This window comes from Drosophila innubila (assembly GCF_004354385.1).
Source record: "Drosophila innubila isolate TH190305 chromosome 3L unlocalized genomic scaffold, UK_Dinn_1.0 0_D_3L, whole genome shotgun sequence".
Classification (NCBI taxonomy): Eukaryota; Metazoa; Arthropoda; class Insecta; order Diptera; family Drosophilidae; genus Drosophila; species Drosophila innubila.
The window spans coordinates 12,750,607-12,777,396 of record NW_022995376.1 but is presented as its reverse complement, the minus strand read 5'-3'; the positions used below and the strand labels follow the sequence as shown (position 1 = coordinate 12,777,396).

The following is a 26,790-nucleotide window of genomic DNA, read 5'->3' as shown; positions in this document are numbered from 1 at the left end:
TAAGTTAACAAAAAGATCTTGCAAAAAAATTAACAAATGAATAACAAAATTTCTGGTTTTAAAATTTATTTTTAAAATAAAGCTCAACTGAACTATGCACAAATTGTAAATAATAGAATAAAATAGCCTTTATAACATTTTAAATTTATTTTATAATTATTTTATACTTAAAGTTACAGGGTATATTAACTATATTAGCGTGGATTTACACTACACAATAATAAGAAATGCTTCTTGACTTTTTTTTTTTATTTTGCTCTCTGCTCTTTTTTTTCAGAGTTTTCTTCAATGAATTGAATGAAGTAGGATCAGCAATGCTGATAATGAATTTTATTTGTCTATTCAACCCATCTTACAGTATAAATTCAATTAACTTCATTAGGCAAATGAGGACTATGAATATTCAAATAATTGCTGTTGAAAAGATTTTTTTTATAGTTAAGAAAAATTGCTACGTATTGTTTAATCAGTGGATGTTCTGCAAAAATCTAGTAATCTAATCTGATAAATTTGAGCAAAAAATGTGATTTGAGCATATCTTTTAATATATGCAATTAATATAAAATCAAATACAGAATTTACCATAGTAATAAAGTGAAAATAAAAACTCACCTGTCGAATAATGACGATATTTGTATTTATTTTTTTTATTTATTTGTGTGTATCTGGTTGTTTTTCCGTAAATTGTTGCGCTAATCAAATCAACGAGTTTTGCGTTTAATTATAAATTCTATGGCTTAGTTTTCTGATTGGTTTTTGGTTATTGTTGACTTTTGATGGGTTTCGTTATTAGCCCGCTCAATGATTTGGGCGCCAAAGTACAGTCAGAATGCACTCACAAGCACACGTACGAACGCACACATAAACACGGTCACACTGACACTATCTCTCGCTCTCTGTCTATCCGTCAGTCATACAGATACTCTCGTAGGATTTTTAGGATCCGTATTTATTATGACGTTTGTTGGGGTTTTGGCGGCTTGTGTCACTTGCCAGGGGAGCAGGTAATTAATGCAGTTTGTTTGTTAGACGCAGCTAATTGGTCTGAGTGACGTTTTAGATTGGATTTTCGGGCGCTGGACATAGAGACTTTGGATGTTTAATGTTTAGCTGCTGTGTGGAGAGAGAGTCAAATTTGGTTTTTGGTTTTCGGTTTTCGGTTTATCGGTTGGTTGTCGGTTTTATTGGTGATGTGAAGCGCACGCAGGACACACACAACTTGACTGAGCGAAACTGCACAAATAACTGAATTGAAATTATGCCGCACCGAGCACTGAGTAAGGGCAAATTGTGAGCCACAGTGGGTGAGAGAAAGTGGGCACAGTGAGGCAACAATTTAGCATTTTGCTTATTTTCGGTAGCAGGCACACGAAACAACAAACAAACAAACAAAAAATAGAATTTTCTTATAGGAAAATGCTGTTGAAAATGCACTCGAGTGCATTTTAATTGATTTTTTTTTTATATGCACTTTTCCCCACTGAGCACAAGTGAGAGAGAGGCAGAGTGAAAGAGAGAAAGAGAGCGCTATTCATGTGGCTTACTCGTTTGTTACATGCGGCGTATGCGTAACATTTGCAGTTGCATTTTGCACGCATCTTACTTTGAGCGAGTTTTCTTTGTTTGAGTGAGTTTTTTCCTTGATGAACAGATCACTCTTCAGTATTCGTTCTAGGTCAATTCTCTCATATATTTCAAGTTTTAATTAGTCTTTTTAATTTCAATTTCGACAGCCACCCCAAAGCGAAACACAAATGCAACCAACAACAACAAAACAATAACGCAACCAAAATAAAATAAAGTTGCTGTGGCAACGATTTTTTAATTAATTACATGCAAAAATTCAAACCAAAATAAGTAGACACCGCTTAAGTGTCGAGATGGTCAAACAATTAGCATTTTTACCACATTATGTACGAAAAAGTGTAATGAAGTTGTTGAAGGATGTTCAAGGAGCATCCGGGTAGCTTTCACCCCTGAATATAGAAAAACTTTTTAATATGTAAAGTGTTTTTAAGGGCCGCAACGTTTTGAAAGGTGAGCAGCAAAACGGAAAGTGGGGTAAGGGGCAACATAAGACTGCGACTGTCGAGGTAAAAACAATTTAAGTTGAAAATTTTCCATTCAGACAGATAGAAAATTGTGTCAGCTTTTGGCAGTTGACTCTGATTGTTTTGACCTTACAAAATAAAAAAAGTTACGAGCCTCACTTACAAAACTCTTTGCTACAAGTTAAAACATGAAAGACATTGGCTCAGCTGAATGATAAGCTTTTCTGTATGATAAGTGTATTTTAATTATAATTTTTACACAAAGTCTGATCCAAATTCCAGAATATTGAAGTGGAGACTTATTACATGGACTAAACTTAGAGTTGATATATTTTTTTAATAAGATTTACGAATGATATTAAATGGCGGTTAAAATTATATTTGGGAATTTATTTGATCTATTCAGTGTATTATTATCATTCGATATGAATTCGAATCAATAATTTTATGTTTGGGCTATATTTAGATTGTTATAAATAACGTTGACTTTGAACCCGCCCAAATCACTAATAATCTAATACTTTTTCAATTTGATAACCACCGTACGAAATTTAAGTTAAAAAAGTATTGTATCATTTCCAAATATAGTGATTTTTCAAAAATATTAAGAGTCGTGTCTATATTTGTTTTATTGCGTGTTATATTGTGATTGATATTGTTTGTTTTATTCATATGTAGGTGTATAAAGGTATGACTTTTAGGTAGCTAAAGCGATTCTAACATTTCATTTAAGAGGTAATCTTTTTTCCCTTGAATGATAATGTATTTTATCGCTTGAAATCGTTTACAATAAATGCCAATTACTTATATATTTCCAAATTAACTAAAACAGTAAATCAAATAGATTGCGCGAAGAATACAGGGTGCTTGCAAAAGTAAACCACTTTTAAGTTGAGACATGCGCATAGCAATGGTAACTCAAGTCGAATGCACTCAAAACTGAAAGCGACAACAACAATGATATACAACACCTGGAGCAGTGTAAAGCAACAACAACATCAACAGCAAGGAATGCAATCGCAGACTGGCAAGCAGCAAAAAAGAGAGAAAAGGTAGAAATACAGAAGCGTCAGCTGCATCCAACAAAGCCCAAGGCACAAAATGGCATTGGAGTGAAATGCTAACCAACAACAACAACAACAACAATAACAACAGCAGCACGAACGATACAAAATTGTCGCTCTAACGTTTTTTGCTATTGTTGGCCAGTGTAATAGCACACACACACCAACACACAAAGGACGGGCTAGATTTAAAAATTTATGAATGAAATTTTGTACACATTTGGTGCACAAATTTACTAATGTATGCACTGTGTGTGGATGGGTGTGTGTGTGACATATGTGTGTAGGTATTCACAACAAAAATTGCCAAAGTTTTGTGACTTATATTTTAAAGTGCAATTTGTCAACGTTCCAGCAGAAGTCTTGAAGATTTGTTCATTAATGTTGAGTATTTCTAGCTTTAATTATACTTCTGATTACTTTGTTAGGGGTAAGATATTTAGTAAATATTTTTAATTTTTTTTTATTTTATAAATTAATTTAAATAAAAACAAATTTTACAACATCAATAGATTTTTTTCAGATTTTTTGAATATGTTTACTTAAAATTTTGTAACAATAATTTTTAATACAATACAATTCGAAATGAAATCCTTGAAATTTTCTCAACCTCGTCGTTAAAACTTTATTAACTTAATTATATCTTATCTTTTAATTAACAAATGTATTTCATTAATTGGATACTTCGAACCGTCGAAACTCACTGAGGTAACCAAATAACAAACAATTATGATCAAATATTACATTCTGGCATGTGCGTCGATCTAACCCAATCAAAACAACAAAAGTCCTTCACAATGAACTTGTATTGCATTGAAAAACACCGGAATCATTTATAATTATGTACCCATCGTGTGGTTAGTATTAATTGCTCCCAGAAACTGACCTCATTTGAAGGGCGTTGTTGTCCATTGACCACTCCGACTATTGGACCTCAAAGAATTAGAAAACAGGAAAAAAAATCACCCCAGTTAATATTTTAATGTCATGTCATCAAATTGTGAGGTTAATGACTGTGTTTAGGCATTAAAGCAGAAGTAGACGCTGGTGAACCCCTAAAGCCTCGATTTTAAATGATTATAATGTAAACAAAACTGTTCTGAGTCATATGATTTTATCACGAAATTTAGTCAACAGTTGACTTGAATGCCCCATACAATTGTCTACAAATTATAAAATTTAAAGCATATGTTAAAGTGTACTTAATAACAAACTCATTGTGTGATACGTTTTGTCGGGATTTATATAGAAATAAATAGATTTGAGTAGCAAATATACAATTTATTATGGATAACTTACAGGGTATGCACGTATCTATAACTCTCCTCTAAAACATTTAAGCTATTTAAAACTATATATTTTCCTTTCTGTCAATAAAATGCTAATGAGCTCAAAACAGTGTAATGAAAGTGTTTACATGTGTACAAATTGCTCATACGCAATGTGAGGCACGCTCCAATGAGCAAACAATGCGAAAACTAAAAACAACAACATCCAGTGAACAGAACAATTGATAGCTGACCGATTAGGCGCCATTAACAATCGTTTCATATCAAAATTATAATAATAACAATATGATTGTGGGGTATAAAAACGTTGAATGCTGTGGTTTTTCCATTCAGTGTTCTGTGGCATGTCAGCAAGATTAAAGAACAGCAATATTATCAAAAATATGTCGAATTCAAAGATAACAACAAGTCGCGGTATTTGGCTATGCTGGGCTTTTGCATTGTCAATGTTGCTGCAGGGTCAACTGGTGGAATCTCAATATAATGGCTTTCCTTACTACGGTGGACAATCTGCAGGTGCGGGTAGTGGATACGGAGGAAGCATGTACGGCAATGGCTATGGATATGGATACGGCTATCCGCAGTACTACGGCTATCCGGGCTACGGTTACACGTACCCCGGATACGGGTACGGAGGGGGCTACGGTTATCCAGGCTATGGCTACCCAGGCTATGGCTATGGCTATCCCTATACGGGCAATGGCATGAGTGAGTAAAACGCTGCCCTTGATCCATATTCGTTAAAAGTGTGCGTATGCATTGAACTAGTGTTTTGGACATGTTTTTTCTTATAGATACTGCCTTTGCCAGCAGCAGCGGAGGATTTGCCAGTGCGAGTGCGAGTAGCGGAGGAGGAGGCTATTACGGTTAAGTACAGGACTGGATAAATGTTTAAGCTTATTAATTAAAGACAATATTTGCTTAGGTTATAAGTGCATTAGCTAAGTGTATTTTAATATTAAATGCATTTTTAATTATAAATAGATTAATGCCTTTCATCAATATCAATACCAATATCCCGGTTTTACATTTCTATAATTTGTCTATAAAAATCAGGAAACCAAATTATTGCTAAAAAGAAAAAAAAAACTTTAAAAAATTTAAATGGCACGCCATTTCCAGTTTTTGATCACTTTTATAAGCGTGTGGCAACTCTGGTCCCGGAAAAAGGACAGTTCCCAGTTTTCTGATCAAATTGCAGATACCAATAGCTTGAATGTCTGGCAACCTTTCTGTTCACAAAATAGTGCAAGCACCCGCCAGCTTGCAGCTATCGGAAACGCGCGCACCATTTAAAAACTTAACTAAAAATTGTAGAAAAAAGCGATAAGACGAATTATGATAAGTTCACTAAAGGTTTGAATTTTATCACCCCACGGAGAATGAAGCTAAAAAATTAATTCTAAGAAACCAAATCATAAAAAAATGTTCCGCCAATATTAAAAAAAAATGTAAATTCAACTTAAATTTAAATCAATCAGGCAAGCAGTGCAAATCTATTGATATATCGATTAAGACAAGAAAAACAAGCACTTACCAAAAATAAATATCGCAGAAACCGATGTTATGTTGCAAGCACGTTATTATATCGATATTTCGCCGCTAATATCTGTAAGCACAATCATCAATTAAGCCAATGGCAAAACCATTAGAAGTGGCATGTTCGCATTGTACATATCAATTGATTACTACGTCATCTTCCATCAGTTATGCTAAGTGCCCGCACATACTTTTCCAGCTATCGATATCGATGAGAATCAGCTGCGCCCGTAATGAATATTTAAAAAATTGGCACAGTCATACATACAAACGCACACATACATTTTAGTCTAACGGGTGGATACATAGAAGGTAGTCTCGCTAAGGCCAAACAAACACACGGACTTCAATTCTCATCGTTCGCAAAAACATACAAAAAGTAAGCAATTATTTAGTACTTAAAATTGTTAAACTCTTTAAAGTGGCGATATACATTAAGTTAATAAGAGAACCTTGCAAACATTTATATATATGCATAAAAAGCGAAAGGCAGTGCAAAAACATAACATTGCGTAATGGGGGCATATACAACAAAACAAATGCCAAAAGTGAACCAAACTGACTGCATTCAAATTGCTTCTGTGTGATCGTGTGTATGTGTATATTATACATGTGCATATATATATTTTTGTGTGTTGTTATGTGTATCTGGCCTGTAGCTGAGAAACGTTTCATTTTGCGCATGTTTTACTTGGCCCCAAAAACTTGTGACCATTTGTTGCAGTTTACATATATGTATTTTCATACGTCAACTATAGGCACTCAAATTGCCGCCCGCTTATTGGTAAAAATCAATTTACCTAAATGTGCATACATACATACATAAATCTGTACAGACACTACACTTGACATGCATATGTGTACATAAGCTTATGAGAATTAGTACAAAAACAATAGTATTGAAAAGTGCTTACTTACTACTACACTACCGCTGGGGTGCTTTTTGTTCGCTCTTTCTCGCTCGATCTCTTTCTCGCTTTAGCTACCCTCGTTAAACGAGTGCTCCCCGCACATTTCTGCCCCCCTTAAGTGCAAAAGTTAGGAATAGGAATTTTCCACAGCTGCCGACGCTGCAAAAACAGCTGATGCTTGTCAAAAATTGCCGCTACCTTTGTGTAAGTTTACTTATGTATGTATGTGTGCATTGCATAAGTGTGATTGTATGTGAACTTGGAAGGTACTACGTTTATAAGGCAGCTAAACTGGATTAAATCAAACATATTTTAAACTACTTGTATTTATTCAATGTAGGGCAGCTAAATTGGTAAATTAAATCAAACAAATAGCAAACTTCGATAAATCACTTGTCACAAATATATATGTAAAGGCAGTATACTCAACTTGAATTAATTTAAACTAGTTTAAATTGTCGTATAAACTGTGCATATTATGTATGTGAACTCTGATAGAGACTCGCACGTTTATTCAATTGCCCAGTTGGCATTTTTGCTTTCGCACGAGACGATTAATTCAATGTACATATGTACATGTATGTAAATTGAATAGTTTTCAATTAGCACTGCATTATCTCAAAACATTGACCGAGGGTGTGTCTCACGTTTGGCTTCTTATCAAAGTGGAAATCACGCGATGCTTTTGTAGCCGGCTGTCGGAGCAGTCAGACCCCCAATGAGCATTCAAGGTTGCTGATAATAATTTTCATGCTATAAATGGATTTAATGAAACGTTTTGTTTGCTTGTGTGCTGTTATCTCGCAGCGATTTCAATTTCTAGTGTTTGCATAATAATCCAAAAGCGACACAGTCCCCACACGAACCCGACGCACTCTCTCCTAGTTCCAAGATGTTGCGATTGATGCGAAATGCAACTGGCGGATCCGCTGTTAAAAGGTACATATTTAATAACCACCTAATATATGTTGTAATATACATTTCCCATTTCCCTTGCTCTTACCAGCTGTGTGCGATGTCTTGGCAGCGTCGTTCCGGATCCAAATCTTAAAGACTTTGATGTTGTCAATGAGCCCATTTTGACCTATCGCAAGAATTCCGAGGAACGTAAAGCTCTGCAAAAGGCATTGAAGGCGACCGCTTCAAAATGTGAGGAGGTACCCATTGTCATTGGTGGCAAGGAGTACAAAACGGATCAGGTTATGCATCAGGTGATGCCACACGATCATCAACACAAGCTGGCCAAGTTCTACTACGCTGATAAGAAACTCCTGGAGAAGGCCATCAAAACGGCCGTGGAGGCTCAACCGAAATGGGATCGTGTGCCGTTCTCTGAGCGCTTGAAGATGTGGGAGTGTGCCGCTGATTTAATGGCGGGCAAATATCGTCAGGAATTAAATTCCGCTACCATGTTGGGACAGGCCAAGACTGCCATTCAAGCAGAAATCGATTCGGCCGCTGAGTTAATTGATTTTCTACGGTGCGCATATTTATTGCCCAGTTGAAAACAAAAGACTAATCCTTTGTTCCAACTACAGTATACACGCCTACTTTCTCAAGGAATGCGTCAAGTACCAGCCCATCAGCGAGGACATAAAGGTCACAAAGAATTCAATGCGTTATCGTGGCTTTGATGGTTTTATCGCCGCTGTCAGTCCATTTAACTTTACAGCCATTGGTGGCAATTTGGCCTACACGCCCGCCATGATGGTATGATTATATTATACACCTCAGATACATTATCCTTGACACTATCTCTTACTTTGCAGGGTAACGCCGTGCTGTGGAAACCCTCGGACACAGCGTTGCTTTCCAACTGGCGCATTTTCAACATTATGCGAGAGGCTGGCGTTCCCGATGGCGTCGTTAACTTTGTACCAGCAGATGGGCCAGTGTTTGGTGATACAATAACTGCCTCGCCACACCTCGCGGCTATCAATTTCACCGGCTCGGTTCCGTAGGTTTCTTCTTTGTACACTTTATGGCTTATTGATTTTCATATTTGAAATTTTCATTGTATTAATGCAGGACATTCAGTCGATTGTGGAAGCAGGTTGGCAACAATATCGAGAAATACAATAATTTTCCGCGCCTTATTGGCGAATGCGGTGGAAAGAATTTCCACTTTGTTCACTCCTCAGCGGATGTGCAGTCAGTTGTTACCTCCACAATACGTTCCTCCTTTGAGTACAGCGGACAAAAGTGTTCTGCCTGTTCTCGTATGTATGTTCCAGAGTCCCTATGGCCAAAGGTAAGCATATACCGATAATTACCACAATTAGTGATTCTAATATTTATTATCATTTTAAGATTAAAGAGGGGCTGATTTCTGAGGTGCAAAAACTGAAGATTGGCGATGTACAGGATATGAGCACCTTCACATCGGCTGTTATCGATGACAAAGCATTTAAGCGCATTACCGGCTACATTGAACATGCCAAAAATAGTTCGAATCTGGAGATCATTGCTGGCGGTACCTACTCTGACAGCAAGGGCTACTTCATCAATCCAACCATTGTACAATCTAAAGATCCATTAGATCGCATTATGACTGAGGAGATCTTTGGACCCTTGTTGACAATATATGTATACAAAGAGGCCGATTTGTCGGAGACCATGAAACTGGTCAATTCATCAACGCAATTCGCCCTTACCGGTGCTGTGTTTGGACAGGATGAGTAAGTGCCAGCAATATACAACAGTTGAAGTCGATTTTTCAACAATATACATTATTGAATTTGCAGAGAATTCATTAACTGCGCTATGGAGGAATTTAAAATGGCTGCGGGCAACTTTTATATTAATGACAAATCCACAGGCTCGGTGGTGGGCCAACAGCCATTCGGAGGTGGTCGCAAGTCCGGCACCAATGACAAGGCAGGAGGTCCACATTATATACTCCGCTGGACATCTCCGCAGTCCATCAAGGAAACATTTGTGCCATTGCGTGACGTCAACTATCCGTATATGAGCGAGTAGAGGGGAATATCGGAGAAACTATGAAAAAAGAACGACAGGAATCTCATATAAACTACTCAAGCTACAAAAGAAATATATATTTAAAAAACAAATGTAAATGTTTTTTGTTGAACTATTTTTAAAACACGCACCCCTTCATCCCACACTCCTAGTTAACCGTTACATACATCTATATGTAGTTTAATATTGTAACAAATCTCTGCTGTACTTTTGTCGCCTCGAATAACCAAATGACACAAAACGTTGTAAATTGATATGCTGATTACATTTTAAAACACACATACACAAACATAAGGTAGATCGAAATATATTAAAATACCTACTAAATTATAAAAATTAAAAACAAATTGTGATTATTGAATTATATAATTTGTAATTGTTCTGCTTTCGCTTCGTTGTCATTGCTGAAATTATAAAATTACTTATAGTTACTATGTATTGCAATATATTTAAATATATATTACGATATGTAACAATAACAGTATAGTATATATAAAAATCCATGCAAGAAAACCACTTGACAATACGTTGAATACTAAATGTAAAAATAATGCAAAAAAAAAAAAAAAAAATAGGAACAATACAATGTTGCAAACACCTCAAAAAAAATATATTCAGTCAAATAAAAATATTAAATCAAAATTATTTACATATAATCATTTAACCTTATTGTTTCCGGTAAGTATGATTGAAATTAATGATTGAATTGCAATTTTTTTATTTTATTTTATCAAATTTATCATAATCTTTTAATTTTCAAACGACCACTAGCTAAATACTTGGTTATTTAATCCTCATTTCTTTAGGACCTAAAATTTAGGTGCAGGAAATTTTTAACAGATACTGTTGTACATAGGTTAGAAACTCTACAATAGATAATTTACATTTTACAATATTCACTGGAAACAAGTTTTAGGTAAATGGAAATTTGTAATATTTAGAGTTAGTAGGCTTTTTAAAGCTCAGACACAACTTACATACAAAAAAAGCAAAGAATTTTATTGTACACATTTTTTAAATAGGCCTTTAAAATGGCCCCACAACGTTCCACTACTCGGCGCCGTACCAGGAAGTCGAGGCGCGAGCCAGATCTATTCGAGATGCTATATTGCTACAATGATGATATTGAAACTGACAGTAATACACATATGGACACGAATTATGAAAATAATGTAAGTACGAATTAAAATGGAATTTAATGGAACCCATATATATTATTCATGAATAATATTATTCAGCCATGGCGCCATAAGGACGGACAAGTAAACCAGATTAAAAATGAACCACAAACGAAGACAATCTGGAAATTTCTGATTGTTCTAATTGCTGTCGCGATGCTTTGGGTTTCAATGACACACGAGTAAAGTTTGTTTTATACGTTTATTACACATTCATAATTCACGTGTTTCCGCACTATCAGCTAAATTGATACTTGATTTAAGCAGTTTATCTAAAATGATATTTTATATTGAAGTTGCATGTTGTAAAACAGAAAAAACCATAGTCTAATGGCATAAAAGCATCTCATTATTTATGTTTATGTACTGACATTCAGTAAAGCGAACCAATAATTTTCGAATTTTACAATGGAAACAAAGAATTTTCCGTTGAAATTCAATTGGAAGTATAAAACCAACTGTATGTTAGATATTGTCAGGGCTTTACTGAACATCCGTTCATATTTAGTCAAATGTCAAATACATAAACTAACCATTTAAAAATATATAATTTATAACAAAGTGATAATAGTACTTAGTTACAATTTAAGTTCTGCTTTACATATGCGGGGGGATTGGCTTCTTTACAAACTAAATATTAAAGTTTATTCATATGTTATGTGGTAACATAAATCTAGTCAAATTTTATTGAATTGACGCCCGTGTCAATTTGACCGCCCCGGTAACTGCCGCGCTTCTTCTTGGTTTTCTCATGCTTGAACGATTTACCGCGAGTAAATTTCAAATCTTTGTTGGCGCGCTCACCCCAAGAGCCGGCAGCGTTTTTCTGCGTATTATAATAGTATATAAAAATTGTAATTAAGATTATGTTTACAACAAATATTTCATTTGCACGTGTGTGTGTCTGTGTGTGTGTGTGTGTTTGGGGCTTCATATAATAAACACCAAACCAAAAAAACATCACAAAAAAATGCCAATAAATTAATACCACATTGTGAAGATATTAATCCATTTGCATTTTTTGAAATTTGATATTTTTTGGATTTTGTTTTATGGTGTCGAGTGGCTATTTCGTTAAGTCTAATTTAGTTTATACATTAATTGTCAAATGTAATTTTCTTATTTTGTTTTGGCCCTGAGTCGAATGATTTGTTTCCAAAGCCTCCACCGCGTCCGCCACCACCACGTCCGCCGCCGCCGCCCCGTCCAAATCCGCCGCGTCCACCACGATCACCGCCACCGCCACGACCACGTCCAAAGCCACCTCGGCCGCCACGATCACCGCCACCGCCACGTCCAAAGCCGCCACCACCACCACGGCCACCTCCACCACGTCCGCCGCGCTGGCCGTCAAAGGATTTGCGCTCAAAGCCACCAAAGCTCTTGCGATCGCCAGATTTCTTAAAGCCGCCATCTTCTCCTTCGCCATCCTCACCGCCGTTTTGGTTACTTTCCCACTTGCTTCTATCTGGACGGCCAGCAAAGCCGGAACCGCCGCGTCCACGTGGTCCATTGTTGAACTTCTTGAATCCACCATCCTAGAAAGCAACGCAAAAAGGTTAAACACAAATTAGCCAAGCAATTACAAATGGCAAATACAAATTGGAATAACGAAAAGGCAAATGCCACAAATGATTTGAGTTCAGTTTTATGTTATCATTTTAAATTGGGCGCTTTTGCTAATTTGTGTGTAACCCCGCTGCTTGATTAATCCCACCTAGAGCTGTCAACTAAAGATAACAATGTCCAACACTTTATTCCCAAACACACACACATACAGCGCGCCACACTCAAATACATTTGTGGCACTCACCTTCGCCTCAAAGGACATGTCCTGAACGCGTGAATCTACGAGGACCTCCTCGGTACGCACTCGCCGGAATGGCGATCTGCGACGTCCACTTCCACCTCCACCACTGCTGTTGTTCAACTGATTGTTGTTGTTATTAGTGGGCGTGGATGTAAAACCATTATTCTATTTTGTGTTAAATAATTAAATTAATATTTTTGAAGTTACTAACACAATCCATAGACTAAACAGGCAATTTCAATCATTAATCGCACCTCTACTTGTGATGGATTAGTAATCAGTACTTGCTTCTTTTAAAAGTGACTTTGATATTAAGGTATGAAGTATTAAGGATCAAAGTTACCTGCCCAATCCTAAATAATCTTTAAGATCAACAGACAGACTCGCAAGGAATTTAAACTGACTAACTACTTAGATAAGTATAATAAATTATTTTATTTAGTAATTTTCCTGATCTGAATCTGCCCTCAATTAGTACCGATAAAAATATTTTTGATTTCTGGATTTGTTTGTTGTTAAATGTAGAAATTCGTAGTCTCTAAGATCAACAGACAGACTCGGAAGGAATTAACTACTTAAGATCGGTATTACCAATCATTTCATTTAATCATTTTCATGATCTGTAATATATGTTTAAGAAATTACCTTTTGTTCGCCCGATTTGACAAAGTTGTTGTACTTTTTGTTAGGCGTTTCATCCTGTTCATCGCCACCGCTGAGCTTGCGCTTCTGTCCACCTCCATTGGCCACTGGCTGTTGTTTCTTGGGTTTGTCATCTTCAGAATCATCGTCATCGCTGCTGCTTTCTTCCTTTTTAGCCGGAGCGGGTTTCTTCTTTGCCGGCGCCTCATCCTCATCGGAAGAGTCGTCCGAGCTGCTGTCCGCCTTTTTCGCAGCTTGCTTGACAGGAGTCTTGGCGGCTGGTTTAGCCTTTTCTTCCTCATCGGAGTCATCTGACGATGATTCCTTTTTGGCTGGAGCTGCAGTTTTCTTTACAGCCGGTTTGACAGCAGGTTTCTCATCTTCGGAGCTGTCGCTATCCTCGGAGGAGTCTTCGGATTGAGCCTTGGCCGCTGGTTTCTTAGCTGGTGCAGCTGCTGGCTTGGCAGCCGCTTTCATTGGCTGCTCATCTTCTTCAGAGGATGAATCAGAACTGGAGGCTGCAGCTTTCTTGGCTGGCGTGGCTTTGACAGGTGCCGCTTTTTTAGGGGGTTCTTCCTCATCGGACGAATCTTCACTGCTGGAAGCAGCTGCCTTCTTTGCAGGCGCTGCCTTAGCTGGTGACTTGACCACAGGAGCCGCTGGTTTCTTTTGTTCCTCTTCCGAATCGCTGTCCTCACTGCTGGATGCGGCCTTTTTAGCTGCTGGCTTGGCAGGAGCTGCTGCTGGCGCTTTCTTGGCAGGCTCATCATCGCTGGAGCTATCCTCGCTGCTGGATTCGGCTGCCTTTTTAGCAGGTGTGGGCTTTGCAGCGGGAGCAGCCTTTTTGGCAGGTGCCTCCTCATCGGAGGAATCTTCGCTGCTGGACGATGCAGCTGCCTTCTTGGCTGGAGCTGTCTTAGCTGGTGACTTGGCCACAGCAGCTGCTGGCTTCTTTTGCTCTTCCTCATCCTCAGAACTGCTGCCCTCGCTGCTGGTGTATTTGGGCTTGGCAGGTGCTGCCTTCGCAGCCGCGGGTTTGGCCGCCGGTTTAGCTGCTTCTTCCTCACTGGAACTGTCCTCGCTGCTGGAAGCTGCAGCGGTTTTCTTTGCTGGCGATGCCTTTACAGCTGGCTTCTGTGCTGGCTTCGAATCGCTGTCTTCGTCGCTAGAAGAAGCAGCAGCGGATTTGGCAGCATTTCCATTTGTCACGCTTGCTGGTTTCTTGGACGCTGGTGCTTCGGATGAATCGCTATCGTCGCTCTCGTCGCTATCCGATCCATATTTCTTTACAGGCGGCAGTTTCTTTGAAGCTTGATAAAAGGCCAATATATCTGTCAACTTTGGCGTGTTCTTTCCCACAGTGGGCTATAAATTTCAAATACATAAATAAAAGAGAACAAAAAGTTGTTGGTTAATGGAAACACGTGTTTTCGGCATGCGGCATTTTAATTAGTGTGTTTTTATTGTAGGCGGCCTTAAACAAATATGGTACCATTTTATCGATTACATGTACACATTCGCCGACACTGTCTCCTAGTGCATACATATGTATGTATGCACATTAACTGCTTGCAGTGAAAATGTTTGCAATCAAAATGTCACACAAAAAAACTTACCGCTTTTGCTTTCTGCTCAAACACTTTAGCTAGATTTTTGTCCGTCGTTTTCAGATACTCGTGCACTATGGCAGCAGTTATTTGTTGCAGTTCTGCCATTCTTATAGACTTTTTTATGATTTTATTTTATATATTTTCTACCTTCTACAACAAAAAAACTCGCAACGATGTTCTCGTTGCAGTCACAATTAAAGGGTATAAAATTCGACAACGCACACACACGTGTTATTTCGATACATTCGATGTATTATCGGTGGCATGCGACTTTTAGTTGCTCAACACTTGCAAGCTAGTGCTGCAAAATGTGACAATTCACGGAATTTTTAGTTAAAAGAACTAGTTCACTTTGTGTTTACTTTACAACAATTATGATTTTTTCTAATTTAATTTTTTATATTGCGAAGCATTGCTTTTTGAAAGCTCGGAGAACAAACGAACCAAATTTAATAAATACGAGCATTTAGAAACATTTTTTTTATGTAACGAATGCCATTTACAGCTAACAAAAAGTGGAAGTCAAGCTGATATTTATCAATTCACGTTTAACTGCCTTATAAACTTTGTAAATATCGTTCTATTCACCGCTTCAATTGAAGATGCTCAAAATTAAACTAAGCATATTTTTCAACACTGCCTGCAAACAGCTGTCGTAAATTTTTTGTTTGTTATGAAGCGAAATTTTATCAATTTTGTTTTGTCTTAAAAAATAGAAGAAGTCCGCAAATCAATTATCGCGAAAGAGCATCTGCGTGTGGATAAAGTCTAATTTGGGTAATTTTAAGTGTTCAACTGAAAACTAGCGATATTTCAACTAGAATGTTCTTATAGTCTCTACAGGAGTCATGGCTGAAGAGCCGTCAACAGCCCCAAACACGCCCCCAACGCCCACTGAAGAAACGGCCGACATATTTAAATTAAACAATGATTGCCTAGAATGTATATTCGAGAGACTGCAGGATCTGCGCAGCGAGGTTGCCTTTGCCAAAGTTTGTGAACGCTTTCAATGGATCTGCTTGAACCGTTGGCGCAGTTCTCATGCCTACGATTACCTGGATATGGAAAAGTGGCGCGAACTGTTGCCCAACTATGATGACCTATGCTATTTTATACGGCAAATGCGTCCGTTTATTAAGGTCATGAATGTCTCCAGCTGTTTATGCACATTGTTGAGAGACTTGGATGAAATGCAAATATACGTGTTGCCCAATGTGACAAGCTTCTATTATGATCCCGAGGACATGGACTGTTATCCATCGGATCGTAGCATATATAAAATGGCTAAAATGATGCCAAACTTGCTGAGACTGCGTCTCACGACGCCCATTCAGGGGCGTTACCTGTCAAATTTTCGGTATCTGGAGGAGCTGCACTTGTACGAAGATCAACACAAGGCGTATGAATTGCAACAGGAATATCTCGATGAAATCTGCAGGTGAGTCAACCACATTATACACTGGACATACTTGCATACTAAATATGTACTTTATTTACTTTAAACAGTCAGCTTCCTAATCTGAAAGTGCTGGACATTCGCATGTACGATGTTATAAGCAAGCTGCGTCTCAACAACTGTGTGGACTACCTTAAGAATCTCAGCATTTTAAAGCTTAATCTTGCGACCCTTAAATCGGTTTTACCAAATGTGTTGAAGCTACCAGCACTTAAACAGTTAGTGGTGCTACTGGACACCGAGTGGTCCATACCACCTTTGGCTAGTGTTGATACCTTCGATCATAAAATTCGTGAAGTGCGCGAATTCTATGAGATTATGGAGCGCAAGGCACCGGACATTGTGGGATTTGCCGTTGATGGTTATTACATGCCCCTGGAGCCTGGCTGGGACGCAGATCTGCCCATATGGTCGCATAGAAAACTTAAACGATTGGCAATTTGCAGTTGGACACATGGCATTGATTTTCTAGAGCGCTACACATGCATGACAAATCTACAGATGCTCTGTCTACGAAACTGGACATATTTGTGCGATGATATGCTTTTAAAATTCATCGAATTGTGTCCACATCTACATCATCTTGATGTCTCCTACTGTCGAGAGTTGACACCCAATTTTCTGCACCGTGCACTCAACATTTTAAAGCAGCGAGAGTCAACTAAACAACGTGGTGGATTCACGATTGTTCGACCTCTACTTCTTTACTATGTTTTATGTGGATTTGAGGATTATGTTGATTTAAAGGTGTGCAGTCGAAACGTTTATTTTTTTTTTAAATTACTTAAATATTTTGCATTGCAGGAACTTAAAACTTCACCAGACTACAAGGATTACATTATGTTTATGGACGAATTTCCCGTTAGCTCCGAGCGGGGTCTCAGCTTTGTGGATCGTGGCTATCAGTTTGACTTTGAGTAAAGCGGCTGGCTGCAACTTTTCTTGTATATATCAAACAGCGCATCATTTATTGTATATTTTTTTTATTTTCGTAACATACTATATTTTGTAAATTTATTATTTGTGTTAAGCAAAAGACAAATAGTACGACAATTGCATAAATACAACACATTTAATTATGTATATGTACAAAAAGTTATATATACAATTTATTAAAGTACAAGTGCAACTATTAAAAAATCCAACATAAAACGGATGTTTTTTTATGTCAAAACATGTGATTCTGACACTTTGGAACACTATGACACTTTGGAACACTATGCTCAAGTAACATTTTGGTCATTGCATTATTAACCAAAATAAAGTGCATGTGCAATGCACTGTAATTTTAAACAAAATATTACGTTTTATTTATATATATATATGATTTTTTAAATAAAAGTTACAGAATCAGTCTTATTTGGACAAATATAAGTTATTTTGGAATTTTATTACATACAAATTTATATTTAATTATTAGCAAATTAGCTAATAAATTTAGGTTTATATTTGGAGTGACGAGCGTTCAATGAATTCGATATTAAAAAAATTGCCTTAGAAAATCACGCTAAGTAGGTACAATAAACTATTTGATAAATTTGATTAAACATTTTGGATCACTTAAATTCTTTTGAGCCTATCACAATACCATCGAATATACTGTCAAAACTAAACTTTTATTTTTACTTCATGTTACGCACTTGCGGCATATTTTTCATATGAAAACGTACAATTGTTCACTATATCTAAAAAAAATTTCAAAATTTAATTGAACAAATATGGGCGACAAACAACCTCAAAATTATAACGCCGGTCTACCATTTAATGTATTTAAGCGGATTCAGGCAGAACTTAATACGACACAGGTACGTTAACAAGTAAAAAGCAAAAATAAAGCAATTATAAACTTTAAAAATATTCTGTAGAATAAAGTTCTACTGGGATTGACCGTAGCTGCTACTGCCGGATTCCTTGGCTACGTCACATATGTGCGTCACAAGTATGAGCGACTTGGTTATTATTTAGCCTTTAGAGAAGATGGTAGCAAGGAATTTGTTAAAAGGACATCCAACTGGGAAACATAAAACGCTTATTTTGACAAATCCATGTAATGGAATATATTTTTGGAATATAATGCTTTTAAGGTGGGCACAAACTGTTCTGAAATATATACCGAAATAATTAAAATTATATTCATTTCAAAAGTCATAAAACTCGCTTAGAAGAACTCCAATTGATTTAATTTTTGCAATTTTCTAAATTTGAATTTTATATTAATCAGGTCACACTTTTTTGTATAGTGCTGAAAATTGACAAAAAAAAAAGTAATTTAACAATAATTCGATAGAATATTTATTGATATTAACTTTTGAGATCGTTCAAAATGCAAAGAGAATATCAACGTCTTATATTTAAAAATATTATGTCCCTTTTAATTTTTTCATTAACACTAGTTCAGTTAAGTGTTATTTATATTTATCGATTAAAGCTATCGATAGCCTGCACACGCGATTTGTTTACTAAAATTGTGCAATGCGTTCTTTAAACTTTAATTGCAAATATTAAATAATATAAAATGAGCGATAATCCAAAACAAAAACCCGGTGAAGGTATACGGTCCATGCGTAGCACCAGTGTTTTCAGACTGATAAACTTTGAACTTTATACAAAACCGGTGCGAAGAAATGCAAAGTAATTCTGTTACATTGTAAAAATAATATTTACATATCTTATTTTGTAGAACAAAATTATAATGGGTATAGGACTGGCGGCAGCTGCTGGAGTCTTTGGTTATATAGCGTATATGCGTCACAAATACGAGGATCTTGGCTACTATGTCGCTGTTAAGGAAGATGGACGAGAGGAGTTTATCAAAAAGAAATCCAATTGGGAAACATAAATAATTACGAGTATTTTTCATGAAATTATTTATTTACTGTGTAGCACAATTTGGTACATGAATGAGTTTATTGTTGTTATTATTGTGGTTCCAAAATATATATTTAAAAAAATCACAATAGTAGAAAAATGTTATTTTTTTTGTTGTTTGTTTAACTTTGAAAAATTTGCGCACGTAAAGAAAACAGCACTAACATTTCATTTATAAAGCAATTAATATACAGGAAGTTCGAAAGTACACAATTAGGGGCCCAGAAATAACCAAGTTTTGAGTGTATCGTGTCCTTGTTTGCAGTAAACTCGCTACTTTTGTTGTATCACACATTTAACAGTTGATGGCATGTGTCTATTGTCTATTTAGACGGACAATTTGAGCGCCTTGAGCTCCTCCAGATATCTGGCCTCCATTTCAATTTTGTTCAATTGATTTAATTCCAGTGTTTCGCCTTGACTCTGACGTGACTTGAGCTTCTTAATGTCTGATAATTTCTTGGCAACACTACGTATTTTGCGATCCTTGTCGCTATTGTTGTTGCCGCCGCCACCGCCGCTGTTGTTGTTGTATGCAACATTGCCATTGGAATTGGCATGATGACGTGGTGTGCCAAACTCAACTGGCTGCTCCAGTTGATGCTGCTGTTGTTGGTGTCTTGGCAGCGGACGTTGCTTGGGCGCCTGTCTACGCGGTGATTCACCAATAGTGACTGTTGATCCACCTGCTGTCGATTGCTGCTGCTGTTGCTGTTGTTGGCTCTCAGTTGGAGCGGCTGCAGCTACAGATGCAGCTGCATCTGGCGGTGTGGCTTCGTCAGCTTCACGCTTGTGGTTGCTGTTGCTGTTGTTGATGTTATTGTTGCCCTTTGCTTTGTTGCTGTTGTTATTCCTCTTCTTGTTCTTATTTGCACCCACACCTGAAGACAAAAGATAAGAAATAACGATTAAAATATTGCATGTTACGTACTTATTAAACAAAATATTTAGTATAATAGAAATATTATAAAAATTGATCAATTTCCACTTAAGCTCTAATCAAAATAAAGATGCTATCTTTCTGTTAGCCCATATTACATAGTTTTGAAAACTAGAATCATTTTACTTATCAACTATTTTGTATTATCTTATTTTTGTTTTGTCAGAGTCGGATAATAAAATGTTTGAAAAATTAACAAGTTGTTAGGAAAAGGAACTATCATCTGGGTACATAATGTATCACCTAAATAACCATAGAAATGTTTTAGGCAATTTACTTTGTTTACTTACAGCCACGTGCTCTAAAATCCTACAGAATGCATTTTGGGGTTTTTGTATGAGTGGAATGGAATGATGAATCTTTATAATTTTAGTAGCGCCTATGCTGGTAGGGTCGATAGCGTCGATTGGGTCGCGATGAGCTGGCACTGGAGCCGCTGTTGGTCATGCTCGCTATCAGCTGGCTACCTTGGCCCTGTTGCTGCTCGCACTGACCCTGGCTTTGGCATCGCCGCATTATCGGATTATCCAAGTCATATTGTCTATGCCAAAATTTCCTGCTGCTATTACCTGGTGCTGCTGCTGGAAGTCCTGGCACCGTCGGCTGCGGCAAATATTTTTCCGGGTTTTTGCCCTCCTTTAACAAACGCAGATGGGGCGGTGTGTAGGCCTTCTTGCTGGCCTCCGGCTGACTGGACTTGATGCCTTCATGTTTGGCCTTGGTTATTTTTGGCTCGACAAATGTATTGTCCGCATACTGCTGCCACTCAATGCCCAATAGCTCCTGTCCTTGTGGCCACAACGTCTCATGTAGCAATGCCCCCGAATAATGATAGATCTTGAAGCTGTTTTGGGGAAAATAGCAATTAAAAACAAAACAAATTAAATATAAATATTGACTATATACCCATTGCTAATTCGTAGCCGAGGAGCCGTGGTAGCGGTAACAAACCACTCGCCATTTGGATGCCATTCAAAGTGCGTGGTATCTGCACACTTGAGATTAGCAATCTTCTCTCGTTTGCTCACATCCCAGACTTCGACGGCGCCAGGCAGATTGCCAAATCCACCGAGCACAATGAGGTTACCAAATGGATTGAAGTAGGCACAGTTACGGGGACCCTCCCCAAAGTCAAAGACAACATCGCACTTGAGATTATACAATGCCGCTTTCGAGGGCATAAAACCATAGACGACAACAAACTCATTGGCCTTGGGACTCCATTTGACACAATGCACGGGTCCCTCCTTCGACAATGGCACAGAGCATGTATCCCCCTTGGTGGCCATGAAATGGACAGCCTGATTGCCATAGTATGAAGCACCGCTTTTGTCCACCTCGGTACTGGTCAACAGTAAAAGTCCACTACCGCGCTTGTTCCATAGCATGTCAACGCGATCCGCTTGGAAGAAACTTTTACAGGCGACTGTTTGATTCTGTCCCAGAGCCGGATACTTGTAGAGCTTACACATGGACGGTGCGCCCTTGGCACCAGGCGTATAAAATGCCAAATACGGTGGACAACTGCCCGGACCGAGAGATAGCATACCGCCACGGCTGCCGCCAATTTTACGGGATGGGCTAGCAAAGCCTTCAACTGCTCCGGCAGCCAAGTCATAGAACAGTGCCTCGCCGCCTACAACCAAAGCAAAGATCGATTCGTCTGATGACCACGAGGGCTGCCAATCCGTTTGATTCTTCTGTACAATGGCAAAGACCTCATTGCCAGTGGCGACATCGTAAACGAGCAAATTGGCAGCACCCTCCGGACGATCCTTGGTAATGGCATAATGTTCCCAGGTGCACAGATAAGTGCCACGCGGTGAGAACTGGAGATAGAAGGCCTTGGGACGCGGCAGTTGACACTGCACGGGCCAATTGGCATTGCCAGTGTTGGAAGCCGGCACATGGAGCACCTTCACCTCAATGCCATTCGAGTAGGCAAAGTAACGTCCATCCGGACTAAAGCAGATCGAACGTGAGCTTTTCGTCTCCTCTCGCGGCAAATTGGGCTTGTGTTCGTATGGCTGTTTTGCACCAGCTGACGACCACAGCTCAACAGCCACGCTAGAGCGAACTGCAAAATAGAGAAGCAAAAGCAAAAGAAAAAAAATGAGTAACCAACACACACACGCGGTTTGCTTCGATCTGAACAAAAATCGCATTGATAACGCAAAGACTGCGTGTCAAACTGTTGCAAACATATCGCTGATAATGTAAATATATTCAACTAGCATGTTTTACTAAATTTATTGGATATTATTCGTCAGATATTTACTTGCAAGGGTAGGAACAGCACCGTCCGCAGCCGCAGCCATTGTCTTCAAACTCTCACACACACACACACGCTCGCTGTCAGCAGTGTTGGTCATCAGTTGTTTGTGTACGCACGGTTGTATTGTGTTGTAATCGATAACGCTAAAGCAACATGCATTGGGCGCGCGCAAAACGAACATCAACCAAACGTATTCAAAAACTGCAACGAAATTTTTTTGCTCTACGTGAATTTCAAAACATTTTTAGACTAACGAATTTTGCTATTCTCAAACTTCAAGGCAAACTGTGTGAGATCTGGCACAAATTGTTAAGGGTTTTTTCTTTATACTTTCTCTGAATCTTAAATTCTACGCGCAATGCCAGAGTTTTAATTTCTTTTTGGCAATATCCAAGTATTACGACAGTTAATGTATAGTTGTTAAGCACAAAAATAAAAGTACATCACAATTGGCATTGGAACTCGTTTAGTTACTTTCGCTGAAAATTGTGACCAAACGGCGGCCGTTGCACAGTGGTTTCATGTGCAAATTTTTCAATTTTCGAGTGCTAGAAAATTTGGAAAATTGCTTTTAGCCTATACTAAATACTTATGTATTTATTTAGCTGTAATAATAAAAATATATACAATATAAACACAGAAGATTCACACTAACATCATCTATTCATTTTACATTGACAGCTTGTCTGGATACTGCAAGAATGGTTCTGCCCCACTGTGCGGCGGGCAACCGCCAATGACACCTGCGTGGACAGTGATTGCAATAACAAAATTGACAACTGTGTCTTTTTATTGTTGCGCGTCGTAAGTGCGACATTTGTTTCAATTGTTACTATTAATTTTATTTATATACTCGTATACAACTATTCGAATGGAGGCAACAGTGGTAACACTTTTTCTGCACGGCCGCGACGACAATTGGCTTCAAATTTCTTGCATTTACCAAAGAGAAAAGTCAACACAACAACAACAACTTTGAAAGTTTTGTAACTGAGTATGTGTGTCTGGCTGTTATTTTTTCTTCCATCTTTTGATAATAACCATCACAAATTGTAACTAATATAACTTGCCAACGGCAACTTTCCCAAAATGAAAAGCGTCTTTGATATAAATGCTTAATATACAGATATTTACAGAATATACTGTTATGCAATATCATTAATTGTAATTCAATTAAGTGCAGTCGCAAGCTCAGCCATTTCGCAATGCTTTCGGTTTTTTTTATTATTATTTATTTATGGCGGTGAAAACTTGGAAATGGGATGTACACAGGTACACATACATATATATGTACATACAAACATGCGTACACAAATACAGATATACATATGTATCTATATATGTATGTGTACATGTACATTTGTACTATTACATAGGATTTACACGACTTTGTAGTTTCAAAAAGTTATTTCATATTATATAGTGTTCTAGATGTCCCATCCTTATTATCGACACACTAATTGACATCCGCGACAAACTTTGCTTTTGCTGTTCCAAAACATTGTCCTTGACATCTTCTTCCTTTGACATATTGCTTTTCATTTTCATTCAAGTCATTGTCTTAGTTCACTTTTCATTCCGAAAAAGATTTTAATGATTTCGAGTCCGGACATCTTCTATTCTTCTTCAAAACAGGATGCACAAGTAACAAATATTGGGAAAACTGGCCTTACAGCAAGTTAACATATATTCTGAAATCCTTTAGAAAATATTTACGCTTATTATTTTGTAAGGTTAATCTTAATAAAACAATGTATTACTGGCTTTCCAAGATAGTTGACGACAGCCCGACAAGAAGAAGAGTTATCGACATGGAAAGTTTTGGAGTTACGGCTTCCGTGATCCTTTGAAAAACTCGTATCACGTCTATTACGACAGCAAGCACATAGGATTCTATTGTAACAGAAGCAAAAACAATTGAAAAAAATAAGACTGTAAATACCATTGCCAATATAATAATAACAACGGGGTGATGGATTTCTATAATTTCGATTATGATTGATATATAAATAAATCTAGACTGAAAACATGCATTTCTTACTTGTTAATCATTAAACATATCATCTTCTTCATTTACAGTATCACTGGTACCACAACAACAAAGCGTTTTCAATGTAAGCTGATCGGATCCACAAAAAAGCATTATTAACAGAACTAAAATAAGGGCCATTAATAACACAACCGTTAAAATAACGGCTGCGAACATAAGTATAGAACTCATTTTAAAATTTGGTGATCCCTAACACATCTTTTTTTTCTTGAATCTGGATCGATTAATGACATGAATACAAAAGCATATTATAAGTCAATAAATCGAATACTTTGAGTATTTAATACTATTTTCATGTGCTAAAAAAGATGAAAGGAACTTCGCCAATTTCACACATTAGATACACAAATGCATTGCAAACTCATTTAAACTCATTAAAGCGTGTCAATAATTCTACTACTTACACTCGAAAATTGAAACTGATACATGTATCGGTTTGATACCCTGGTTAGAATTCATACGCTGCAATGTCCTTAGTCTAGCTTGTTAACCTAATAACTAGTTAACCTAATAATTATCAGTCATAATTGCCGAGTAAAAAAGCAGTGTTGGATAAGTATTTACATATTAATTTTATTTAGTCACGTAGAATTTAAATACGACTTTTTTTTGTGACATCTGTTTGTTTAGAAGTCCATTAAAATCAAAAGGTCTTGTTTTAATGATGCGGTCTCCGAATATCATAAATGCTTAATACCATGAACATTCAATCCTCAGTTTCGGAATCATCACACATTGAACAACAAGTCAATTGTCCTAAAATGCTACAGCAAAGCCATAACAGAGCACAACAAAAGCAAACCGACAATATAATTCCTGCTAATAAGAAGTTTACTAAGCTCCTATCCTTAAATATGCTTGGTTTACTAGTCATTTTTCATTTAAAAAAAGCTGTAAATTTTTAGTTTTAAAACGGAAAGTATTTACTGTTTTTTTTTTCTTTCATACTTAAAAAATAGTACTTTTATAAATGAAGTCTAAGCAGCCGCATGCTTTGAACTTATAAGTTCTTCCTATCACCTTACAATTATCATTAACAATATTCAGTAAAAAAATATTCACTATAGGTCAAAAAGCATAACCACGACAAGAAGCCAGTGCTGCCCTGCTATAAAGAACTTTAAGAAAATATTATCCAGGCATGAAGAATGCCTGGTTTTTTAGTTGTTCTTCGAATCCAGGTCATTTAAAAAAAAAATTAAAATTAAAACGAAAGGGTTTTGTTATGTTTTTGCATTTCATATTTTTTTAAAACAAAAACCTTTTGTTAATGATGTATAAGCAACCGCATACTTTAAACTTAGTGTTGATTTTGTCAGCTTACCTAATTACCATCAAATAAAAAAGCGTATTATAAAAAGTATTTAAATATAAACATTTTATTTATTTACATAGCATTTAAGCAATAAATTCGTTGTGCAATCTCTTTGATTGGAAACTGGGATGAATCTCTGAACATCTTAAATGCTGCATACTTAAACAATCAATCCCCTGGGTCGTAATCAGAACACGTCTCGCAACACATTGCACAACAACTCATAACTCCTAAAATGGGGCTGCAAAGCACCAACAAAGCACAACAACAACAACAACAAAACAGTACAAGTATTACTACTCCTATTCCAAATATCAGGGGGCTTGCAAAATGGTTTGGTTTGTTAGTAGTTGTTCGTGCTCCAGTCACGTTCATTTTGGAAAAACTGTTTGTCAAAACTTGGAATTTCATAGACTAGCTATACTCAACTATATAATTTGAATACTTAATCGGAAAGTAATTATAATGTTGGGGTATTTCATTTTTTCTAAAGCAAAATAACCCATTGTGAGCATGAAATAAACGCACACTTTGTTATAAATTAATGTAGATTTTTAGGAGTATAAATTAAATGCAAAAAATGGCAAAAAGTTTAATTCAAATAATGGTTTAACGTTTGTTTGCACGGATCTCAGTCGCTGCAGGAGCACTAAAATAATATCTTTAAATTGGAATTGAGCTAACATTTTCAGATTTTTTTTATATTATATATACAAGTAACCGATTTGACTGCACTCGTATTAAGTTTTTAGAATGCGTTTGTAAGTTTTATTTATTTCGGATGTATCTTATTGGATATTTGTATGGTATTTT

General features: G+C 37.0%; 6 protein-coding genes across 12 annotated transcripts; 4 read left to right on the top strand and 2 right to left on the bottom strand.

The window, feature by feature from the left end:
* The first annotated feature begins 4,774 nt into the window (after positions 1–4,774).
* LOC117788448 (prisilkin-39) lies at positions 4,775–5,334 on the top strand. Of its 2 annotated transcripts, none has more exons than XM_034627225.1 (2): positions 4,775–5,112; positions 5,199–5,334. In XM_034627225.1, the coding sequence occupies exons 1-2, from the start codon at positions 4,788–4,790 to the stop codon at positions 5,273–5,275; spliced, it is 402 nt and encodes a 133-aa protein (XP_034483116.1). In that variant the 5' UTR covers positions 4,775–4,787; the 3' UTR covers positions 5,276–5,334. The 2 variants fall into 2 exon arrangements, with proteins under 2 accessions (XP_034483116.1, XP_034483117.1); XM_034627226.1 differs by having other exon boundaries at positions 5,173–5,262.
* An 874-nt stretch (positions 5,335–6,208) lies between these two features.
* Positions 6,209–9,906, top strand: LOC117787629 (delta-1-pyrroline-5-carboxylate dehydrogenase, mitochondrial). Its single transcript, XM_034626200.1, has 8 exons — positions 6,209–6,322; positions 7,662–7,793; positions 7,861–8,334; positions 8,393–8,564; positions 8,624–8,811; positions 8,883–9,105; positions 9,165–9,532; positions 9,599–9,906. The coding sequence occupies exons 2-8, from the start codon at positions 7,747–7,749 to the stop codon at positions 9,831–9,833; spliced, it is 1,707 nt and encodes a 568-aa protein (XP_034482091.1). The 5' UTR covers positions 6,209–6,322; positions 7,662–7,746; the 3' UTR covers positions 9,834–9,906.
* A 1,293-nt stretch (positions 9,907–11,199) lies between these two features.
* Positions 11,200–15,360, bottom strand: LOC117786928 (nucleolar protein dao-5). Of its 3 annotated transcripts, none has more exons than XM_034625350.1 (4): positions 15,080–15,357; positions 13,467–14,828; positions 12,825–12,986; positions 11,200–11,837 (listed from the first exon to the last, which is right to left on the bottom strand). In XM_034625350.1, the coding sequence occupies exons 1-4, from the start codon at positions 15,176–15,178 to the stop codon at positions 11,685–11,687; spliced, it is 1,776 nt and encodes a 591-aa protein (XP_034481241.1). In that variant the 5' UTR covers positions 15,179–15,357; the 3' UTR covers positions 11,200–11,684. The 3 variants fall into 3 exon arrangements, with proteins under 3 accessions (XP_034481241.1, XP_034481242.1, XP_034481240.1); XM_034625351.1 differs by having other exon boundaries at positions 11,752–12,549; positions 15,080–15,360; XM_034625349.1 differs by lacking the exon at positions 12,825–12,986 and having other exon boundaries at positions 11,752–12,549.
* Positions 15,361–15,690: 330 nt separating this feature from the next.
* LOC117789041 lies at positions 15,691–17,624 on the top strand. The gene is made up of 4 exons (XM_034628040.1): positions 15,691–15,850; positions 15,908–16,511; positions 16,580–17,276; positions 17,334–17,624. Exons 2-4 carry the CDS (start codon positions 15,922–15,924, stop codon positions 17,448–17,450), a joined length of 1,404 nt encoding a protein of 467 aa, XP_034483931.1. The 5' UTR covers positions 15,691–15,850; positions 15,908–15,921; the 3' UTR covers positions 17,451–17,624.
* Positions 17,625–18,201: 577 nt separating this feature from the next.
* LOC117789043 (small integral membrane protein 8) lies at positions 18,202–19,473 on the top strand. 3 transcript variants are annotated; one of them, XR_004617825.1, is made up of 3 exons: positions 18,202–18,334; positions 18,395–18,613; positions 19,210–19,316. XR_004617825.1 is itself a non-coding variant. In XM_034628044.1 (2 exons), the coding sequence occupies exons 1-2, from the start codon at positions 18,248–18,250 to the stop codon at positions 18,551–18,553; spliced, it is 246 nt and encodes an 81-aa protein (XP_034483935.1). In that variant the 5' UTR covers positions 18,203–18,247; the 3' UTR covers positions 18,554–18,682. The 3 variants fall into 3 exon arrangements, 2 of the variants coding, with proteins under 2 accessions (XP_034483935.1, XP_034483934.1); XM_034628044.1 differs by lacking the exon at positions 19,210–19,316 and having other exon boundaries at positions 18,203–18,334; positions 18,395–18,682; XM_034628043.1 differs by lacking the exons at positions 18,202–18,334; positions 18,395–18,613 and adding an exon at positions 18,975–19,143 and having other exon boundaries at positions 19,210–19,473.
* Positions 19,474–19,488: 15 nt separating this feature from the next.
* Positions 19,489–22,795, bottom strand: LOC117789040 (eukaryotic translation initiation factor 2A). Of its 2 annotated transcripts, none has more exons than XM_034628039.1 (4): positions 22,616–22,783; positions 21,244–22,414; positions 20,907–21,181; positions 19,489–20,278 (listed from the first exon to the last, which is right to left on the bottom strand). In XM_034628039.1, exons 1-4 carry the CDS (start codon positions 22,707–22,709, stop codon positions 19,725–19,727), a joined length of 2,094 nt encoding a protein of 697 aa, XP_034483930.1. In that variant the 5' UTR covers positions 22,710–22,783; the 3' UTR covers positions 19,489–19,724. The 2 variants fall into 2 exon arrangements, 1 of the variants encoding a protein (XP_034483930.1); XR_004617824.1 differs by having other exon boundaries at positions 20,206–20,278; positions 20,628–21,181; positions 22,616–22,795.
* Positions 22,796–26,790: the final 3,995 nt, after the last annotated feature.

Bases quoted from the DNA above. Each gene is read 5' to 3' on its own strand.
- LOC117788448 (XM_034627225.1), top strand. From the start codon at position 4,788: ATGTCGAATTCAAAGATAACAACAAGTCGCGGTATTTGGCTATGCTGG. The intron at 5,113-5,198 runs GTGAGTAAAACG...TTTTTCTTATAG, and splicing joins CTATACGGGCAATGGCATGA to ATACTGCCTTTGCCAGCAGC.
- LOC117787629 (XM_034626200.1), top strand. From the start codon at position 7,747: ATGTTGCGATTGATGCGAAATGCAACTGGCGGATCCGCTGTTAAAAG. The intron at 7,794-7,860 runs GTACATATTTAA...TGCTCTTACCAG, and splicing joins GGCGGATCCGCTGTTAAAAG to CTGTGTGCGATGTCTTGGCA. The intron at 8,335-8,392 runs GTGCGCATATTT...TTCCAACTACAG, and splicing joins GAGTTAATTGATTTTCTACG to TATACACGCCTACTTTCTCA.
- LOC117786928 (XM_034625351.1), bottom strand. From the start codon at position 15,178: ATGGCAGAACTGCAACAAATAACTGCTGCCATAGTGCACGAGTATCTG. The intron at 12,987-13,466 runs GTAATTTCTTAA...AACACAAAATAG, and splicing joins TCAAATCGGGCGAACAAAAG to AATAATGGTTTTACATCCAC. The intron at 12,550-12,824 runs GTGAGTGCCACA...GTTGCTTTCTAG, and splicing joins ACATGTCCTTTGAGGCGAAG to GATGGTGGATTCAAGAAGTT.
- LOC117789041 (XM_034628040.1), top strand. From the start codon at position 15,922: ATGGCTGAAGAGCCGTCAACAGCCCCAAACACGCCCCCAACGCCCACT. The intron at 16,512-16,579 runs GTGAGTCAACCA...TACTTTAAACAG, and splicing joins TATCTCGATGAAATCTGCAG to TCAGCTTCCTAATCTGAAAG. The intron at 17,277-17,333 runs GTGTGCAGTCGA...TTTGCATTGCAG, and splicing joins AGGATTATGTTGATTTAAAG to GAACTTAAAACTTCACCAGA.
- LOC117789043 (XM_034628043.1), top strand. From the start codon at position 19,045: ATGAGCGATAATCCAAAACAAAAACCCGGTGAAGGTATACGGTCCATG. The intron at 19,144-19,209 runs GTGCGAAGAAAT...CTTATTTTGTAG, and splicing joins TTGAACTTTATACAAAACCG to AACAAAATTATAATGGGTAT.
- LOC117789040 (XM_034628039.1), bottom strand. From the start codon at position 22,709: ATGACCAACACTGCTGACAGCGAGCGTGTGTGTGTGTGTGAGAGTTTG. The intron at 22,415-22,615 runs GTAAATATCTGA...TCTATTTTGCAG, and splicing joins TGCTGTTCCTACCCTTGCAA to TTCGCTCTAGCGTGGCTGTT. The intron at 21,182-21,243 runs GTATATAGTCAA...TCCCCAAAACAG, and splicing joins CGGCTACGAATTAGCAATGG to CTTCAAGATCTATCATTATT.